This window comes from Aphelocoma coerulescens, chromosome 2, assembly GCF_041296385.1.
Source record: "Aphelocoma coerulescens isolate FSJ_1873_10779 chromosome 2, UR_Acoe_1.0, whole genome shotgun sequence".
NCBI classification, from domain to species: Eukaryota; Metazoa; Chordata; class Aves; order Passeriformes; family Corvidae; genus Aphelocoma; species Aphelocoma coerulescens.
This window is the reverse complement of record NC_091015.1, coordinates 125245603-125266600: the sequence shown is the minus strand read 5'-3', so window position 1 is coordinate 125266600 and position 20998 is coordinate 125245603. Positions and strand designations below refer to the sequence as shown.

The window sequence follows — 20998 nt, the reverse complement described above, 5'->3', positions numbered from 1 at the left end:
GTCAGAGCAGCTGCATGTACAGTGGGCAGACAAGGCTTGGGATCTTCAAAGAATACCTTGATTTCAGCTGGGCCTTTGTGACCTGCTTCATGCTCCCAGACTGTTCTCTTCGATAAAGAGATATTTATAATACTGATAATAATGGTGATACACTTTTTTTATCTAAGTAATTTTAATGGAAGAGAGAAGAGGGATTTTTAAGGCAGAGCACATGCAGGTCGTCTTTGCCTATTTTGGGTAGGTGTGCATTTGAAGAATACAGTACCAGACTTTGCTGCAGCTAAAATTATATTTGCTGTCAATTGTCCCACATGCTGGGGACATGGTGTCCCACCATGACAATGGTGGCATTGACTTCTTGTCTGTCAAATGGATACAGAATTTGAAGTGCCACTGTTGGCTTATTTCTACTAATTTATAAAGCCACCGTGAAGACCTTTATATATAGAATCATAGATTGGTTTGAGTTGAAAGGGACCTTAAAGATCATCTAGCTCCAACCCCTCTGCCTTTGCCAGGGACACCTTCCACTTGATCAGGTTTCTCAGAGCTCCATCCAGCCTGGCCTTGAACACCTCCAGGGATGGGGTAACCACAACGTCCCTGGGCAGCCTGTTCCAGTGTCTCACCACCCTCACAGCAAAGAGCTTCCTCCTAATTTCCAGTCTAAACCTACTCTCTTTCAGTTTGAAGCAATTGCTTCTCATCCTGTCACTACATGCTCTTGTAAAACATCCCTCTCCATCTTTCTTGCAGGATCACTTCAGGGAATATGAACCATATTAGTATAAAACAAAACAAATGTTCTTAATTTGTGTTTCATGGTTGTTAAAAGTAAAGCAGACCAAGAAGAAATTCCTGAAAAAAAAAAAGGTTTTAAATTTTCTGGTGTGTGGAAACTTAAGCAAAAGCCTGAGCTTAATTTATTAGCTAATTCTTAAGAGCATTCTTCTTTAGGTAATCTAAAAGATGAGCAGATGTCAAATGTCAGATGAGTAAGATTGCCATAGCAGGTATTTCTGTAAGATTAAGAAGCTTAGCCTTATTTTAGCTTAGTATTAAGCACTACTCTGACCCTGGTAGTCTCCTTCTACCTACTTGACTATTTAATTTCAGTTACAGCATTTAGTGTGGCCAGAAGGGCCAGGGAAGTGATTGTCCTGCTGTGCTCAGCAGTGGTGAGACTGCACCTGGAATCCTGTGTTCAGTTCTGGGCCCCTCACTCCCAGAAAGACACTGAGGTGCTGGGACATGTCCAAAGAATGGCAGCGGAGCTGGGGAAGGGTCTGGAGCACAAGTCCTGTGAGGAGCAGCTGAGGCAACTGGGATTCTTTAGCCTGGAGAAAAGGAGGCTTAGGAAAGACCTCACTGCTCTCTACAACCACCTGAGAGGAGACTGTAGTGAGGTGAGGGTTGGTCTCTTCTGCCATGTCCCAAGTGAGAGGGTTAGGTGAAATGGGCTTAAGTTGTGCCAGGTAGGTTCAGATTGGATATTAGAATTTTTTTTTTTAATGAAAGAGTGGTCAGGCATTGGACTAAGTTGTCCAATGGAGTCTAAGTTGGTGGAGTTCAAGAGGCATCTGGATGTGGCACTTCTGGATATGGTTTAGGGGTGATTGTGGTGGTGCTGGACTGGCAGTTGGACAGATGATCTTGAAGGTCTCTTTCAACCTTGGTGCTTCTGTGATTGTGTAAAGAATCTTGTCAAGTCACCCATTGCATGAGCTGCATTAGAAATGTATGATGAATATTACTATATTTATAGTAGGGAAAAAGGCATCAGATTCAAAATAGTTTGATGTGTGCTTTTTTAACACAAATTCCAAGTGTAACTGTTATGCAGATGTTGCAGATATGTGTTAATAGAAGAAGAACTCCGAAAGTTTTATTATATTTTCTGTTAACTGTTTCCAAAAACTTTAGTAACATTAACTTTTTTGCAGTGACAAAAATTCCAGTTAACATGTCCAAAGACTAATTTAAGTTTAAATTGTGGTTTATATATTTCCATTGAGAAATTGTGGAAACTAAATTTCTGGAAATCGCTGCTAGAAATAACATCCCAATTTTTTTCCTTTGTATCAGCTGCTCGGAACATCTTAAAACAGTTCAAGTTTTATCTGCTCAAGACTTGCAAAGAAGCTCCAGTTTCAGAAAGGATTGTTCAATGCTACTTGCTAATGTGTGCTTTTTTCCTCTTATGGTTGAATGCCAGGTGCTGGCGGGTCTGAACAAGAAGGCTTTTCAGTGTTTCAGCTGTGCCGTGAGGAAGTCGGAGGAGGAGGTGCAGTCCCACTCCATGGACCACGTGGACGTGGTGGGAGTTGCTGATGCATATATGACTTTGATCAGCTTCTGTGACCAGTATCTGCGCAGGGAAGAGGAAGGCTTGCTTGGTTAGTCAGGATTTCTGCTAAGCTTGTGAGCTGTATTTATCTGTGATCCGTGAGCTTTTCCTATACCCAGGAGATGTCCGTGAGCAGCACAGCTGGAATTTAAATGGAGCAGTTTGACCTCCAGTTCAGCAGTATTTGTATTCCTTTTTTCACATCCACTGTTACTGCTAGCTTTGGTACTAGTGAAGCACTTGTAGTCTCCTTCTTACTTGTGAAAAATATATCATGTCCAGCAGATGCTTCCCTTGTTCCTTCCCAGACCACAGCAGCCTTGTATTTAAAGCAGGCAAGATACCAGCAGTGATGCAGCTTCCTGATAAAGCTAATCCTTACAGTCCCCAAGTAGATGTGTTGCAGATGTGTCCAGTTCAAACAGATGGGAAAGAGAACAAAGTAAAAATACAAAATACACTTGAAAAAAAATACCAAATTGTAAAGATTAATGTTTCAGATGATCAAAGACGTGGAACAAGTAATGGTGTTTCTGATAATTCTAGTTTAATGTCTCTTGGCAGAAATTGACACTGTGGATCTGCAGCAGTTCCCAGCTATTGTGGTGGAGAAAATGATAAAAGCTTTAAAACTGAATTCCAGAGAAGCCAGGCTGCGATTTCCTAGACTGCTCCAAATAATTGAAAGATATCCAGCAGAGACATTGGGTCTAGTGACACAAGAGGTTAGTTGCTTCAATTTTTCTGGCAGCAAATGTTGCTGTAAATCAAATTTTAAAGGTGGGGGTGGAGGTTGGATACACAGAGAGGTTAGACTGGTAAGTTTTGCTTCAGGGAAATCAGATAAATTTTATCCCATTATTGTTCCTTGTCTTTTCTGTAACTTGCTGAGTCTAATTCCTATGGACAGAAAAGTTTTTCTTAAAAGTTTAAATTTTTGTCATTATTCTGATTCCAAACGTTAGTTTGAGAGTTGCTGGAGAATAACTCTGGTATGTTTTGGGTTTTTTTTTTCCTTCAGAACAATATAAATGAACTGATAAAGGTGGTTAGTATTAGGGTGAGGAATGTATCTTATTCCTGTAGGCTGAGTTTCCTGTATGCAGGAAGCCAGCAGCTTTTCCAGACTCATTCCATGTCTCCCACCTTTCCCAGTCCTCCTTCACTTCAGAGGTTACTACCTCTGAAGCTTTGTCTTCCTTTGTATTTCCCACTTCCTTCCTTCCTTCCTTCTACAACCTGACTTTCCACTGCCATTCCATGGCAGGATACCATGAGCCTTCCCTGCTGCCATGGGGCAGATAAGCTGAGACCTTCTCTGTGACTCATGCTTGTTCCTGCCTTGGCCTGCATGCCTTTTCAAGCCCATGTCATTGTGCTGCTGCTCCCAGAGCAACAGGCCCTGTCAGAGAAGGAACTCAAGTGAGACAGAAACTCGGGTTAGTTATCCCAAGGAACTGAGAAAATAGAAGAAATGACTGAGGTGCATAAGGCGTGTCCACAGTGAAACACCAATAGTTCAAACAGAACCTGACACCTGGTCCAGTTGACAAATCTCACCCAGAAAGGGAGTTCACCAGGCATTTATTTATCCTATCCTCTGTCTTTCCATGAGATAAATACTGACAATCTGATAATAAATTCTATTAGAAATGCTTAAAGCTGAACAGAGGACAAAACTGTGATGGGAGTTGCAGTGTTCCCCTTCCTGGCATTTTTTACTCAAATCAGGACTTTAACCCAATGGTGAATTCCTTCAGACTTTTGAGTTGTTTGTATGTGATGATGAAAAATTATTGTATTGCATCCAGAGACAAAGGCCACAAGTTTGAGTGTAAAGTCTCATATTGATCAACAAGCTGCAAATATTTATAATGGAAAACCTATTAAGCAGCAGCAGTGGTGGTAGTAGTAGTGATAGTAATAATCAAATCTGTGCTTCATCGGGGGATGTTTCGCACACCTAGTTGACATTCTCTGTTTCCTTTTCATGTTTCTCCCTGTCAGGCTGCACCATGGAGCAGTTTCATTTGTTTGCTATGTTTGGTGTTTTTGAGGAGGACCAAAGTTGAAAGCAGTGTCTGTTTTTGCAGCTTTCTTCAGTTCCCTGTTGGCAGTTCATCGGTTGGATTAGCCAGATGATGGCACTACTGGACAAGGATGAAGCAGTAGCTGTACAACATACTGTTGAAGAGATTGCAAATACCTATCCCCAGGCACTCATCTACCCTTTCATGATCAGCAGTGAAAGTTACTGCTTCAAAGATACTGCAGCTGGTTGTAAGAACAAGGAGTTTGTAGAGAGGTGAATTTGCAATTGGAGTAGCTCTTTTGTATGTTTTTTTATTCAGGAGTGGACAGATTTATTTATTTTTCCTATGCAAACTCTTTTCTTCAGTGAGCACGAGATATTAGAGGGTGGTCTTGAGTTTTCATTTAAAGACACAGAGAAATGCAAGACATCAGCTCTGTCAGTGTCAGGCATACTCAGGTTGGTGGCATGAATACTTTATGAAGTGTTGGGTACATATAGTACCCAGGCTGTTGCAAGTTAGAAGTTTTCCAAGATAAAACAAAAAGATCAGAGAGAGGCAACCCATTTTTCCTTGTAATTCTGTGGTATTGAACATTTACAATTTTTCTAATACCAAGAGGAAGCAGGTATGTTTAAATAGAATAGATGCTCCTACCAGACATCAGAGAGGGCAGTGAAATGGATGCATGTTATCTTGGGGAATGGCAGCTCTTGGCAGTGGTGCTCTCTGCTTATTCAGTATGCAACGTGCAGTTTCTCCTACAAGCCTTCCCTTGCCCATTTTGCCATGCAGTAACACTTGAGTTAATCCCCAGGCAAAAGTCAGTTTCTATCACACAATACTGTAGAACCACATTTTGGATGTCTTTTTGCCTTTTTCTCAAGTTTGATACATTTGCTGAATAAATTTTTGCTTAAAATAAAAGTATAAAGTCTTGTGTTTCACAGACAGTATCACCCTTCAATAACTGTCCTGACAGGGTGTATAGTATGGTCAATGCCTGTGTCTGTTTCAAGCATGCTTTCCACTCACCAAGTTCCTATTTTCATAGTGGGACATACAGTTAAAAAATTGGGAGTTGTGTGGCATGTTTAGTCAACATATAAACAGTCATGCAGCCCAAGAGGGAATTCCGAGGGAGTCTCACCTACTTACACCTGAATTATTTTACCAGATTCTTGTATAGAGCAGACAGTCCAGATCATTGCTTATCTGCAGGCGAGGTGGTGATAGTTCTGTTGCATTGTGATGCATTTTTCTCTTCTTTTAAAGGATCAAGAATAAGTTGGATAGAGGAGGAGTAGTTCAAGATTTTGTTCACTCCCTGGAGCAGCTCTCTAATCCTGTAATGATTTTCAAGGTAAAGTTTTTTTTTTTTCCCCCTTCACCTTCATTCCTCTCCCTCTGTTCAGAAGAGCAAGTGCTGGGTGGAGCCTGACACCGTTCAATTTGACACCACAGCCACAGGAAGTGGTTCAACTCAGCACCAGCACATGATGATGATGGTGATGTCAGGGTGCTGTCAGCAGCTTTCACTGGTGATGGACTCCCTCCTTTGTGCCAGTTGGATGTTCTGCTTCAGCCCTTTTCAGCTTTCCCCTTCAGGGTCTGTGCCCTGCCCCGCAGTCAGTGTTCCTTAATCATTCTGAAATCCTTACAGAATTATCATTTGTGGCCATCTTCATAATTTTGGACTACTTGTGTTCTTATGACCTTTTCCTGCTGGGCATCCCTGTCTACGTTCTGACTTGTTTGTCCAAAGGATTCTTGCCCTGTGTTTGGTGCCACTCCTGGCCCCACAAAGGCTTTCTTAGTTAGCACTAAACACTATGGTAGTAAACATAATTATTGTAATAAGTAGAAACATTTTATCAAGACACAGAATGAAAGGAAAATATTTCCATAGTCTTTTGGTTGCTCTTTTTGTTGTCAAAAGACACATAATAGTTGACTACTATTAAATACAGTAACCCCAGTGTAATCTGAGTGGTTTACTGAAAAGCAAGGGTCAGTAAATCTTTTCTCAGTATTCATCTCTTTTCTCTTTGCAGGATTGGACTGAGGATGTCAAAAATGAATTGTCAAAACCTCAGAGAAACAAAAAGAAGCTTAAGGAAATGTATGAAAGAATGTACAGGAATTTGGGAAATTTGGATGCTCCTGGCCTTGGATTGACGAGGAAAAGGTTTATTCAGGTATATGAGGTTCCTGAGTAGCGTTGACATCATGTGCTTTTCTAGAAGACAGTAGAAAGTCAAAAGATCACAGCTTTTACAGGTGCTGCAGGACTTGATGAGACTTGATCAAGTCAGAAGTACCGGACTGGGATTTCTTTGCTAGAAGCCATGGACTTAACATAGTTCACTTTCCTTGTCTAACTGCCCTACAGGAATAAATGTTTTTAGGGAGTTTTGCTGTATTATACTACTCAAATTTGCTGTCGATAAAAAGTTACTTAGGGTAAGTAATACAGAAGAGTTACAACTATGAAGAATTATAGAGAAGACTTTACAAAACTAACTGAGTTCTAAAGTGGTGAAAATCAGTGTAGAAAATGAAGTGACACGTGTGGCAAGAAAATGTAACATAGTATCACATAGAAATTCTTTGAGTTTTAGCTGACTATTGCAATTCAAGAACAAAATCTTGATTTGTAATAGTTCTTTGAAAACATCAGCTGTGAATACTCAAGGGCAGTCAAGAAAGAAAAATGAATGTTATCATTCTTAAGAACAGAGAGCTGAACATGGATTTGTACATTGGCATAGCAGCCTTCCCTGACTCTTGCTTCTTGAATGTTGTAGTCCTCGTCTGCAGTATTCTCAACACAGATATAGTAAAATTGGATGAGGTTCAAAGCGGCAAGAATAATCAGAATAACCACTGCATAAGCAACTTAAGCATTCCTCCAGTTGGAAAAGATGCAATGATGCCAGGTACAATAAAGCTCTTAACATCGGTCCCATGGTTGGACTTGGTGAACTTAAAAGTCTTTTCCAACCCTAACAATTCTGTGATTCTATCAGGAGTGCCAAACATGAAGTAAATACACTATGGAAGTGGCAGGTTCAGACCAGTGAGAAGTGTTTCCTCATTCAGTACACGCTTAAGTGCTGAACTCCTGCTGCAGGGTATTACAGGTGCTTTCATGGGTTCAAATAGCAAGCAGGCAGTAGCACGGAGAGGGGGAAATGCTTTGAGAGCTTTTACATACAAATGCACACTTCCTGGTCCAGAAAGCCCTGAGCTGCAAATTGCTGAGGCCAGGAGAGTGATACTCCTGTAGAAGGAGCATCCTGACTGCTTGCACTCTATGTGCATAGCCCCGTGGCCAGGGCGGGGTGCATCCCCGCTCTCTCCCATGTGGCCATCCTTATGTCACATTAGCTTTAGATAAACTAACCTGGGTATCTCTAGGGAGATTCCTTCCCCATGAGCGGGAAAGGTGGAGGATGAAAGTAAGGTGGAGTCGGGAGGAGGTGAGGTGATAATGAAGCAGAAAGGGTAATTGGGAGTTGAGGGGCACACTAGCCCTTTGAATGTGTTGCTGTGAGATAAGATGGGACTTTGATGATAATGACTTTAAACTTAAGAGCAGGGGATAAGAATGTGCAGGATGTGCCGGTGTCAGAGTGGGGGGTAGGGAGAGGGGAGCACCAATATAGGGTGCATGCACAGCAAGGGAACATGGCAGGCGCAAGCACAAAGGCTGTTTGGGTGATTTGTGTGCCCACACAAAAAAAATCCATGGCTCTTTAAGAAGCTGAAATGTGCAGTAGTAGAGGATACTGAAACAAGAGCAAGAGACATGCTAGAGAGGGATATCAGGGTTGTTCCTCTCTGTTAAAGGGAAGAGGGAGAGCAGTATTCCTGCAGAGAGTAGCTTCAGAAGAGAGTCAAGGTGATGATGCACAGGCTCTGAATTCTTTGCTTTCACAATGCATTATTATGAAGAAACAAAATGTGCTGTGAGAATAACTGTATCGTTTCTAGTGTTCTTGCTGGGGAAAAAAAGTTGTCTCTCTTGAGAGACTAACACATAAAATTGCTCTACTATGTGCAATACTTCAGCTCATAATCTGGAAATAGATTTAAGTGATAAAGGTGTTTTTGACTGTAGCAGTCTCCTCAAAAGGATAATGTTTTTTGTATTTTCATTTACTGCAGTGAAATAGCTGTGTTTTCATAGCTTGGGAGAAAAATGATCAGGCATTAAAAAAACATACCTTTCCAGGTCCAAGAAGAAACATTTGGTTTTTCTAGAACCTTGAATTATGAACACAGGAAGTCAACTCAGTTAACTATTTGTAGATAATGCTTACTTTGCTTATTGAATGGGCCCATGTGAAATGACTTTGCACTTTTCCTTTATCAGGATATTTCAAACACTTTTTAGTATGAGTTTATACATTTTATGTCCAAAATTATTGCTCGGCAGTAATAAATCCACGGATAATAAATCCGATAGTAAATAAAACATCTAAAACATTTCACAGAATCACAGAATGGTTTGGGTTGGAAGGGACCTTAAAGACCATCTGGTTTCCACACCCCTGCCATGGACAGGGGCAACTCCCACTAGACAAGGTTGTTCAGGGCCCCATCCAACTTGGCCTTGAACACTTCAGGGATGGGGCATCTACAACTTCTCTGGGCAGCCTGTTCTGGTTTATATTAAGAATTTCTTCCTAATATCTAAGCGAGCTGTGTGTGTAGATAGGAAGGTACTGTTTTGGTGCTCTTAGGTGATGTCTAGCACTGTGTAAACAGGATTCCTTTCTATAAATGATTGTTAGGCTTTTGGGAAGGACCTGGATGATCATTTTGGCAAAGGTGGTTCAGAACTGTTGGATATGAAGATAAGTGACTTTGGTGAGATTGCAATGTATCTCCACTCAAAAATGAGCAAAACCCATAAGGAACCTGGGAACCTCAAAGAATGTTCACCATGGATGAGTGAATTCAAAGCTGAGTTCTTGAGGAATGAGCTAGAGGTTCCTGGTAAGTTCCCCTTCAGTGTTGATAGTGAACTGTCCCTTACAAGAAAGTTGCTGCTCTTGAGCTTTATTTCTTATATGGGCTATATGGCCCTTCTTTCTGGCTTTATGCCTTATCTGGCCTTACTTGAAATAATTCTGTTCACTCATTATCTCTTAAATCTGTTCTTAAACTGTAGTCCTGATTTTTTAAATTGTATTCAAGCTTGTATCTCTTACCTAAGAATTTAGTATTTTTCTGAAGGCCTGACTCCAGGAAATCTGAAAATAAATCTGTGTTTAAATCTAGTTCAAAAAAGGTTGTGTCTTCTGAAACCATCAAGAGGTTGATTCTAAGAGATAAGGAAAGGGCATCAGTAATTCACAGATAAAATCATACTATGTGTATGTTGGATCTTTTTTACACATGCAAAAGTATTTTCTTCTCAGTTTGACAAAACATTTGGATGGGTGTTCTGGTGTTAAACACACTTTAAAATAACATCAGTTTATGTAACTTTTTTCTAATTTTTTTTTCCCAATTTTTTTTTCCCACTATCACTTCAGGTCAGTATGATGGAAAAGGGAAGCCACTGCCAGAGTACCATGCAAAAATCTCTGGATTTGATGAACGGGTATGTTTTTAAGATTGAGTCAAAATCCTATGTGGTATAAATCTGTGTCCATATTCCAACTGAAGAATTTGGCAGTAGCAGGGTCGTTGCTTGTTTACACATCTTGCAGCATACAAAGGAAGGGCTGCAAGTGGGCATTTGTTTTCCTAGTATAATTGAATAAATTTATTATGTCATCTAGGAATGATAGATATGCTTAATGCCAGTGGTGATTCTGTAAGACCAAGTCTTCTGTCACAAATATTCTGCTTTTTCCTGTCTTTTTCCAAGATAAGTGTAATGGAATCCTTGAGGAAGCCAAAACGTATAACAATTCGAGGCAGTGATGAGCAGGAGTATCCTTTTCTTGTCAAAGGTGGTGAAGACCTGCGACAAGACCAGCGCATTGAGCAGCTCTTTGATGTAATGAACATTATCCTTTCCCAAGATGCTACATGTAGCCAAAGAAACATGCAGTTAAAAACTTACCAGGTCATCCCCATGACAACAAGGTAGGCGTTTATCTTGAAGGGACAGAAATCTTTATGTTAACATCTATTACTTTTGGGATGTTGGAAAGTGAGAATTTTGTGTGCCAGGTTCAGATTGAGAGTGTTTTGTGCCTTGGCTTAATTTATCTTTTTTCCTTTTCCTTTTAAACAACATTGAAATTGCTTTGTCTGGAAAGTGTTTTTCAGAGTATATTTAAATCAGTAGCTGTTAACCTTCTTTTAGTAGGCACTAGAATGTGTTGCTTTCCATTTGTGGTGTTCCTCTAAAGTTCAGCTCTGAGCTACTTGTTCTTATCTCTGACTTACTTTGTTCCAGACTGGGACTCATCAAGTGGCTGGAAAATACCTGTACCTTAAAAGAATTCCTTAAAAATAGCATGTCTAAAGAGGAAGATACCAGCTATTGCAGGTATGCTTGGTTTAGCTGTCTGCTCTAACAGAGCATTACTAATGGGGTTTTGGATAACTGACGGTCTTGTGGCAGGATTTTCTTTTTTCTTTTCTCTTTTTTTCTTTTTTTTTTTTTTATTAAATAGTGAAATAAAAGCACTTATAAGCAAGGAGGCAGTTTGTACTTCCTGACCCAAATTAGTAATTGGCAACTGTTTGTTTAATGAGTGCCATTGTACCTGGAATATCCTCCACCCAGCTTGTTTAAACAAGAGGCTTATAATTATAATCATGTGTGACGTCATTATCATCACCATTTCCTTATCAGCAGATTGATTTTACAAGCAGAGGATTTTGATCTCTTGATTTGATCAGGCAGGAAATGGACTTAGGTCAATGGGGGGCAGGGGAAGGGAGTAGAGACAGAGCTATTCAGAACCTGAGTTCAGCAGTGAGTCAGTGATGGGGGTGGAAATTGGCAGCAAATGCACAGAACACAACTGTAAAAGAGCACTCTCTCTGGCTTGATACAAATGCTGGGTTTGAATAAATTATATTGCTTTCTCATTATTGTAATTGGAGGTTGAATATTTGTAAAATTGATTTAATTCTAGCATTTCAGCCTAGTTCTGTCCTGGAATTTAGAAATGTGGTTTAATTTACAAATGTGGTTCTTAGTTACATAATCTCTGTTTGGGTTTGTCTGAGTGTTGTTGTCACCATTTGTTTTTACTGGTTAACATTTATGGGGCAGGTTGGAGGAAACTCCAGTGTGGAGGTTGGACTCCAAAGAGTCTTTATTTCTATGGTTATTTGATTTGTGAGCAGTTTAGGAACTGCTACAGTTCCTGCATTACTGCTGTCTGATTCACTGTTGTGAACAGCAGTGGTATTATGTTGATCTTACTTCACTGAGTGGGAAAGTGAAGGAGGACTCACATGGAACCATCTCGTGAGGGGAGGAAATTTATAGCATGCTCAGTGTGGAAGATCTCCATACGTTATTAGTCAAGACAATTAAGTTATTTTATATTGAGCTATGGTTAAGTGACAGCACTCACAAAGGAAAATTTTGGTTGGGGTGGGGGGAACAACTTCCTGAATTTTTGAACACTTTTCTTTATCCCAAGATGATGGGCTACAGTCTATAACTGATAAATGCTTCTTAAGTGGAAATGACATTCTCTATCTCAAAACATGCTTTGGAAGGGAGAAGGCAGCTGCTCTGCTAAGTTGCTGCCTCTCTGGAATAGAAGTTTAATGTCTGATGCATTTAGTTAAGATGGGAGAAGAATACCAAATTATTCCATAAGCAGTGCAACTGATGAATACTGGCTTCTTATGGATTAATACCCTAAGTTCAAGCACCCATTCATTCCTCCCCTCTCGTGCACGCTGAGAAGATACCAAACTGCCTTCCTGCATTCCCTGCTCATTTGGGTGGACAAAGGGCAGCATGTACTGTGGTGGACAGCATAAGGCTTCTCAAAGGCTACAAGGCTGTGTCAAAATTACCTTTTCCTCCCTGGAAAAATTATTTTGGACCTTTCTTCTGGAGGCAGCATCTAATTTTCACAGTACCTATTGACAAATTAACACCAGTGAGATGTCTAATCTGTCAGATATGACTGAAGTGTGTTCAAAGCTGGGGGGGGAGGAGATGGATGGATCAGCTCATACTCTGACTGCAAAAACTTTATTTCCATAGCAAGGCTAAAATTAATGTAGGCTGTAGCTTCCCGACTCTTCCTTTGTATAAAATCTCATGGGTCAGAGCGGCACACAACCTGTGAATAATCAAATAGAAAACAGATGCAGGGAAATCATCAGTGCTTTTCTTCTTTTTGTCCCTAGCCCAAGAGGACCTCGTGCTGCCTATTCTGAGTGGCTGTCCAGGATGGGTGGGAAAGCACAGGGCATCATCTCTCGATACCACGCTATGTACAGGTAGGTTTCAAAAGAGAACTGTGTGTGAAATGTAGAAACTAGAGTGAGCACACACGCAGAGTTGTAGAAATTCCAGGAAAAAAGTATGATCTGCATTATAATATGGTGGCTAGATCTGATTTTTGCTCATTTTACTGCTTTCTCTTACTGGAGACGCTGTGCAAAATTCCTCTTGCCAAAAGTCCTACCAGAGCACAGGAATGCTTCCAGAAGCTTGCTCACTTCCTTTAGAAAGTGTCTAGAAGCAGATGCTGCTCTTCAACTTTATTTCCTAGGCATCTTGTTCCTGATTATGCAGTTAGGTAGGCTGCCTCAGAGCCCGAGCATCTGCTGGAGTTGGACAGAGAAAATCACCATGATTCACTGAGAATTTAAGAATATTTGGTGGTTTAAGTCCCAACTTGAGCATCCTCTCAGAGGAATTTCCACACCTACCTAGATCTAGCACCGTGGGTGGTGAAGTGAAGTGTCCAGAGGAGCATTTATAAGCTCATAACGTGCAAATGTATTGCTTTTTAAAGGAAAACTTTGACTCGGTTAACTGAATTAATACTTGTATTCAAATCCAGAATGTCCTTTTAAAGTAATTCCCCATCACCCCCATTCATCTTCTGTCTGCTGCATCAAAGAGCTGTTCTCTAATTCTCAACTCTGCTCCTTTCAGAGGGAAGTAGACTGGAAGGAAAGCACCCAACACATTTCAGCTCTCACGAGCATTCAGAACTAGACATGGGCTAGGACAAAGCCTCCTTCCCCAAATCTGCATGGCATGAATGCCCTCAGCACCAGTTCTTCAGTTCTGTTGTTTCCCCTGTGCTGCACTACTTTCTAGTGTCAGTATAGCCTCAGCCTGTTGCTGAGAGATTTAACTGGGGCCTTAATTCCTCTGCTTGGAAGAGACTGTCCAGAAAGGACATGATGATATTGCTGTAATAAAACTCAACCCATCTACTTAATTTGGGGGAAAATACACAAAACTACATACTCTTTTGTATTTAGAAATGTCAGACTTGGAAATGACCATTGTAAGAAGGAGGGAGGATGGGGCATTTGTAATATCAGATAAAATTTGGGGGATGAACTCTTTGTGGCTTTGCTGTACTGTCTACTGGAGTAAGCACCGTACACTGCTGCCATCCTGGGCATATCTTGACTTTCAACATGCAGCGGGCTGTTATTTCAGCAGCTACCTTTATTTCTCCACTACTTTGCAGAAATGCCAACCGAACAGAAGCAGTCACGTCCTTCAGAAGCAGGGAGAGCAGCGTTCCAGAAGACCTGCTGCGGTAAGTGGCTGCTGATGGCCACACATTGTGACACAAATGTTGGTGTTTCTCTGCATTCAACAAGCGAGTTCTGTTTTGTTAAGGCGAGCCTTTGTGAAAATGAGCACATCTCCCGAGGCCTTCCTCGCCCTGCGCTCCCATTTTGCCAGCTCTCACGCACTGATGTGCATCAGCCACTGGATACTTGGGATTGGAGACAGGCATCTGTCCAACTTCATGATTAACAAGGAGACAGGTGGCATGGTGGGAATAGACTTTGGATACGCTTTTGGTGCAGCCACACAGGTATTTGTTTCCAACGAATTTGTTACAGCTGTTGCGTTTGTTATGTGCGATTGCGCGTGTGTTCTCTGTACCAAATTGGATGCTCTTCAGTTGCCTTTGTTTTGGCGCAAAATAATCTTTACAAGTTGTTTCTAGTTAATTGAATAAAATATCTGAGTCCAGATATTCTCAGACAAGCAGTGAGCTGTAGAACTCCACAGAGTCAATATGGTGGTGCTTTACACAGTTCAACCATGCTTTCAACCACTGTCACTGAATATTCATGACTAGAGCTTTGATGTCACAACTTGATTCAGTTCTACTTTTGCACGTTATTTTCAGTTAAGTGACAAAGACGGTTTCAAAGCTTAAAAAGAACAAAATATTCCCATATAATCCTTCTGTTCCAAGGCTTCTTACTTCTTGTTTTCTTTTGACTGCCCTTCCCCTTGGCTAGTTTTTGCGTGTGCCAGAGTTGATGCCCTTTCGACTGACTCGCCAGTTTGTTAATCTGATGATGCCAGTGAAAGAGTGGGGACTCATTTACAGCGTGATGGTGCATGCCCTGAGGGCTTATCGTTCAGATCCAGACCTCCTCATCAGCACCATGGATGTATTTGTAAAAGAGCCTTCTTTGGACTGGAAGGTGGGGTTTTGTCCTCTTTCCTTTTTCTTCATGTGAAAATTCTTAAACTGTAATAAGAATAAAACTGATGAAAAAGGAAGTATTCCTTGAGGCTCACTCTCAGTACTCCTTTTATCTTTCTTGGTTTTATTAAGTTCTCAGAGAAACTGAACTTAAAAGTATTTTAAGTTTTAAGAAAGTGTTTTAAAATGACGGAATTCTATATTGAGGCACAAAAAATAGTAGCATATGTCTGTGTTATCGGTGTACTGCTCTTTATCTCTCATGATAATCCTAAAGATGTGGGCTACTCTTGATCACATTATGTCGCTTATAGCACCTGCATAAATATTTTCAACTTCTTGCATTGAACCTCTTAAACTTACATAACAGCACTGTCTATATCGAACTAATAGTTACAGAGAAAAAAAAATCTGAAACTAGTTGCACTTCAGTAAGTTGAGTTGTAAATTAAGGTCACAGGCAAGTTAGATATTATCTCACTGCTTTGTCCTCCACTGCATCTGCAGTTAAGATACTGGCTTGACTTGCTATGATCTGCGGCTTAAAAGCCTTTTTTAAATATGTGATTTAGGATAAATAGGGCAAATTTGTTTTCTCCTTAGAACTTTGAACAAAGACAGCTGGCAAAAGGAGGCACATGGATTAAGGAAATAAACACATCTGAAGTAAACTGGTACCCTTTGCAAAAAGTCAGCTATGTCAGAAGGAAGCTTACAGGTGCCAATCCAGCAATAATCACTTGGTAAGATGCTCTCCTTTTGCTTTAAACGCTCCACTAAGAGCTTTGGAAGGCTCCTGTGTCAGATCTTGCTCCCTTTGGATAGAATGGTGCCTAGGAAAAGAGACAGACAGGGCAAAATTTCAACAAACCCTCTGTCAGAATAATTTTGGTCCATGTACAATCTCTCTGAATCACCCTGCCAGCCAAAACACCAGATATCTCTCTGTGAGTTTTCTTGCTCCAACTCAGGCCTTCTGAGCAGTTTTACTGCTCCTGGCAACATATGCCTCCTCTCCCTGTCAGGCTGCTTAATCTCATACTCTTCAGCCCCACTGTTCTTTATGTTTGTCTCCACTGCTTTCAGGGTAGGGATAATATTTAAATTAATACATGCTTCTGATGGAGGATTGCTTGAAATGGAACCTGAACCAGCTGTAGCGGAGGCATGGAGGAAAGCTGCTCACGAGAAACATCACATTCAAATCTGGTGGCATTCTCAGGTTATTTATGTCAGTCTAGTCAAGTCTGGCTCAAGCCAGAATGTCTTCAAAGTTCAGTTAAAAGTACAATTAATCCCTTCCATCCTCTCTTAAAAAGTCATTTTGGATTAATCAGCGGAAAGACAGAAAAGCAAAGAAAGCAAACCTGTTTTAAAACCATATAAATATTGAAAAGTGCAGGACTTGGGAGGAGTCCCTTTTGCGGTCAAGGCTGAACTGGAAAAGGCAGCAAAATACTTGTTATAGGCACAAATCAGGAGGGCAGGTAAAGAGATCAACAGCTTGGATGTGAACTGCTGCATCCTTTCAGCTAGAGACCTTCGACAAGATTGGCATATTCATGCCAAATACCTACTAGTAAAGGACACCTGAAATCACCAGTCTTCACTGGCCAAGCCTTCTACAGCTCTTGAGCAGCCTCCACATCTCGATCTCAATTCAAGCTTTATTTTTCAAGCGCTGTTTTGTGTTTAAAAATCCATCTCAGATTTTTTGCTTGTTTCTTTTAGTAAGAGCTTATTTTTGTGTTCTCAATTTCAGTGATGAGCTGCGCCTGGGCCATGAGAAGTCGGCTGCTTATAATGATTTTGCAGCTGTGGCTCGTGGTAACTCTAACCATGATATCAGAGCCAAAGAGCCAGAGGATGGACTGTCAGAGGAGACCCAAGTGAGGTGCCTCATCGATCAAGCGACAGACCCCAATATTCTTGGCAGAGTCTGGGAAGGATGGGAACCCTGGATGTGAGGAACTGCCCTCTACAAACCTGTCTGCCAAGGGATCTGTACCCTAAAACACAGCTGCAACGAGAGCAGAATTTTAAGGCCAAAAAGTAAAAAAACTCTTAACTACTTTTATCACCGGTTAACTTGACTAATAGAGAAAATAAACTTTTGTATTAAAGCTGTATTGAAACAGTGATTTTTGATTCTTTTTTTAAAATTATTTTTCTTGAGTGTGGTTTTGTAACAAAGCAGCTTTATTATCTTTGCGTTAAAATCAGTGTAGAAAGAACTGGAGAGGCTCTAGAGCTTAAAGATTTATTTGAAAAGCACTAAGATTCCTCAGTGGAAAGCACAAATTCATACCCTGCAAACTTGTGGGTGTCCATGTAGTGATGTAGTGAGTCTGTGCTTTTCTTTTGCAGAGACCTTGATGACAATCAACTGAAACCATTCTGCAGCCACATACTATTTATAGTTAAAATTAGAAGATTTTCATATCAATAGTATCAGTGAACCACACGGTGAAATTAAACAGAAAACAGCTCTTAGCTCTAGATAACACCTAAAGTATCTGAACAGCTTTTTCATTACTGGATAATGAGATAGTAATGATGAGACTGTTTTTAGCAATTAGCCATTTACCCTGTTATCTTTGTCCTTTGGAAGTCTGCACTGCTCACACTGTTATTTCCAAATTATTGTTTGGCCCAAGCCAGAAGTCGCTGCCGACAGAGCTGAGCGCTGTAAGCTTTTTGCCATAACTGCAGCACAGCACAGGAATGGCTGCTGCACTTTGGAATTTGCTTATGCCAAACTGTGGAGGTTGTGCCAGATGTGGCTCTCTGTCTCCAGCAGCCAATTCTCAGGTGTGCTGGGTTTGGCTGGGCTTGAGTTTGTTTTTTTCAAAGCAGCTAGAGTGGGGCTGTGGTTTGGATGTGTGCTGGGAACTGTTGATAACACAGGGATGTTTCATTAGTGCAGATCAGGGCTTGCACAGGGATAAGGCCTCTTCTGCCTCTCACACTGTGAGGAGTCCGGGGTGCACGTGGAGCTGGGAGGGGGCACGGCCAGGATAGCTGACTCCAGCTGACCCAAGGGATATCACATGCCATAGGGTGTCATGCTCAGCACATAGAGCTGGGAGAAGAAGGAGAAAGAGGGGGAGATGCTCAGTGGTGGTGTTGGTCTTCCCAAGTCACTGTTATCCCAACTTTCCTAGGGATGGCTGACCACCAGCCTGCCCATGGGAAGTGGTGAATGAATTCCTTGTTTTGCTTTGTGTGCACAGCTTTTGCTTTAATCTATTACACTGTCTGTGTCTCAGCCCCCAAATTGTCTCATTTTCCAGTTCTCTCTGGAGGGAGTGAGGAGCAGGTCTGTGGGGCTGAGCTCCCACCTGGCATTAAACTGCAGCATGGGCAGTGAGGGAGAAGGAGAATTCTCTCAAACACTACTGTTGCTCATTACCCAGATTCACTGCAGGAGATAGATTCCATTGAGGCTTTTAATAATTATCATAAAGGGTGTAATAAAAATGAGTCTTTGCCCTTTCACTGCTTACAAGATTTCCCTCCTGCCTCTGTGGCAGTGGGGCAGTTCTGGTCTCGCTGAGGGCCATGTCTGCTGCTGGCACCAGTCTCAAATGAATGTGTCAGCTGGAGAGCAGAGAATTCTGCCTCCTGGATACAACTCTGTGAAAAACTCCTAATGAGGAAGAATGCTGAGGTCTAAAGAATGGGGAGGGAGCTTTTCTGTTTCAAATACTTTCCAGCAACAATTACTATTTGTTACCTTTCTTCTTAATAAACATATTCAATGGTTTGTGTCAATAGTGTTATAAATCAAGAAATTCAGAACATTTTTTTCAGACTTTATTAATCAAAAATATTGTTGGAATGTATTTTTGTAGAGGAAACATTTAAAAATAAAAATAAACTTTTAGCTGTATACCTCATTTCAAAAGTTAATTCAGGGTGCTTTAATCACAGAAAGCTTCTACATTTACCCATTTATGGAGATGATAATTACTGGACAGTAAGGTAGGGGTTATTTTAATAAAAGTGTTTAATATATACACTTTTTAATATACACTTCAGTAAGATGTCATGGTGTTTTGTTCTTTTGATCTCTGCTAACAATTAGGACTGCAACCTTATGACTGAAACTTGGTCAGGTGAGGTACCCTGGCTTTCATGCTGTCACTCTACAAATATAAGAAAGTTTAAAGCACAATAAAAAAAGGCAACATGAAAAGGCAGGGGGCATTTAGAAATCAAGTGGCTGGGTGTACGAGGTGTTTAATGGCACTTCTGGCACATACCTCAGATAGTTGCTGGGTACTTTGACCTGCACTGTGGAGGACAAAGTTTGGGTTTATACTTTAACGAGGCTCTTCTCGTAGGACTTTTGATATTCTCAGCAACAGCAGATGTTTGTGCACAGCAGGCATCCCTCCTTGGCCTTTGGGAAGGGGCTTTGGAGTGCAGCCTGGCCCTTCCTGGGGGAGGGGACTGGGGGTCGCTGCCCTGTGCTCACTGCTCCCTGCAGTCCAGAGCAAAAGGCCCTCAAGGCTGTGACACAGGCAAAAGTGACACAGGCTTAGAACGTGTTCATGACAACTTCAATAGTTAAAAGCTCCATTTTGGCCCAGAAGAGGCACAGCAGTGGGAAGCCTCGTCTACATCAGCCCTTATTAGTCATGTGTTTGTCAAGCTCATGTGTCTGCTGAGGCGCAAAGCACAAGGCTGCTGGGTCTTCAACACATCCTGTGCAGAGCAAGTGGAGTTTCCCTAACTTTCTTTAGGGAGCTTTCACCCTGCAGCTGAATGGCCCTGGAAATAACCTCCAACACATGTGAATGGCAGCTGCTGTCCCCAGTCCTGGCTGCTCTCAGTAAGATGCAGCAGCCAAATGGAAAGGCTGGAGCCAGCCTGTGAAGCAGCATGGAAGGTACTACACAATGCAAACCTCAAGTTGCTGGGCTCGGTGCTTTACAGGGTGGGTTTATTTGGCTTCCAGAAAAGAGTAAGATGATGTGAAGATCAGAGTCAGAGACTGCATCAGGTATCATGGTGCAAAACAAAACTTGGGAACTATTCACAAGTAAGACAGAGTATTTCCTTCTCAGATTAAATAACCAGACAGATGGGCACTGTATCTGGAAATGCATTAGTTGCATCTAAAAAGTTATGTAAAACATTAGCATATATTCTCACTAGGTTTTTCTTAGTGTATGGAATGATACTGTGTTTAAGCTAATCCTTACCATCCCTGCCAATCTTATAATTTCCCTCTAGCTAAGAATAACTTTACAGCTGAATCCAGAGGAAAGCTCTGGAACTGCAGCCTACAGTGTCCTTTCCCAGCTGGTAGAGAGGTTCCTGCATGCTGCTTCTTGTTTCTCGTGATCAGGATTTTCTCCCTTAGTCCCCACCACTGCCCCCCAATTTAAATGTTATCTTGAGGTCTCTGTGGCTGAGAGGTGATACAGCACCAGCACACATTTGGGCACAGGAAAGAGCCTAGGAGCTTTCCACAAAAACAATGAATTGGGCTCATATTCAGACATGGAATAAGGAATTTCCTGCAGCTCTTCTGGTCTCACACTTATGGGTTTGGCCAGCTGCTTCCAAAAGTAAGCATCTATATAAAGAGACATTTCTCCCCAAAATTATTGTTTTTCAAAATCGAGGATAAGGATTTATTTATTACCTCCGCTTTAAAACTTTTTTCCCCCCAAGGATGAGGGTCTGATGAGTCACTTTATTAATACTGTGCCTCATTTGGAAATTACATGGGCTTTAAAAATGTCATTTTTAAGTTATGCTGCCTGTAAGAAATGGCACCCACACAGAAAGCTCACACCCTGGCAGATACCCACAGCACCAATTGGTATCGCTGGTCTTGTCGCAAAACTACCAAAGAGCCACACCTTACATCAAACAAAGATGTGTCCAGAATAGGGTGTTTAGAGGGGTATATCATTGTTGCAAAAAGGTTGGGAAGTTTTTTGGGCCACAGAGATGATCAGAGA

At 41.3% G+C, this 20998-nt stretch overlaps 1 protein-coding gene across 2 annotated transcripts in view; it reads left to right on the top strand.

The window, feature by feature from the left end:
• PRKDC (protein kinase, DNA-activated, catalytic subunit) overlaps positions 1-17149 on the top strand; it is an 82547-nt gene extending 65398 nt beyond the window's left edge. Inside the window, exons 72-87 of one of the 2 annotated variants that reach the window (XM_069004714.1) lie at positions 2216-2396; positions 2912-3072; positions 4441-4652; positions 4746-4838; positions 5656-5743; positions 6435-6578; positions 9180-9384; positions 9927-9994; positions 10265-10485; positions 10802-10894; positions 12730-12822; positions 14037-14108; positions 14192-14393; positions 14830-15018; positions 15624-15763; positions 16783-17149. In XM_069004714.1, coding sequence (XP_068860815.1) covers positions 2216-2396; positions 2912-3072; positions 4441-4652; positions 4746-4838; positions 5656-5743; positions 6435-6578; positions 9180-9384; positions 9927-9994; positions 10265-10485; positions 10802-10894; positions 12730-12822; positions 14037-14108; positions 14192-14393; positions 14830-15018; positions 15624-15763; positions 16783-16987 — 2367 coding nt within the window. In that variant the 3' untranslated portion in view covers positions 16988-17149. The remainder of the gene's footprint in view (positions 1-2215; positions 2397-2911; positions 3073-4440; positions 4653-4745; positions 4839-5655; positions 5744-6434; positions 6579-9179; positions 9385-9926; positions 9995-10264; positions 10486-10801; positions 10895-12729; positions 12823-14036; positions 14109-14191; positions 14394-14829; positions 15019-15623; positions 15764-16782) is intronic. The other variant, XM_069004715.1, reaches the window with a different exon arrangement.
• The last annotated feature ends 3849 nt before the right edge of the window (positions 17150-20998 follow it).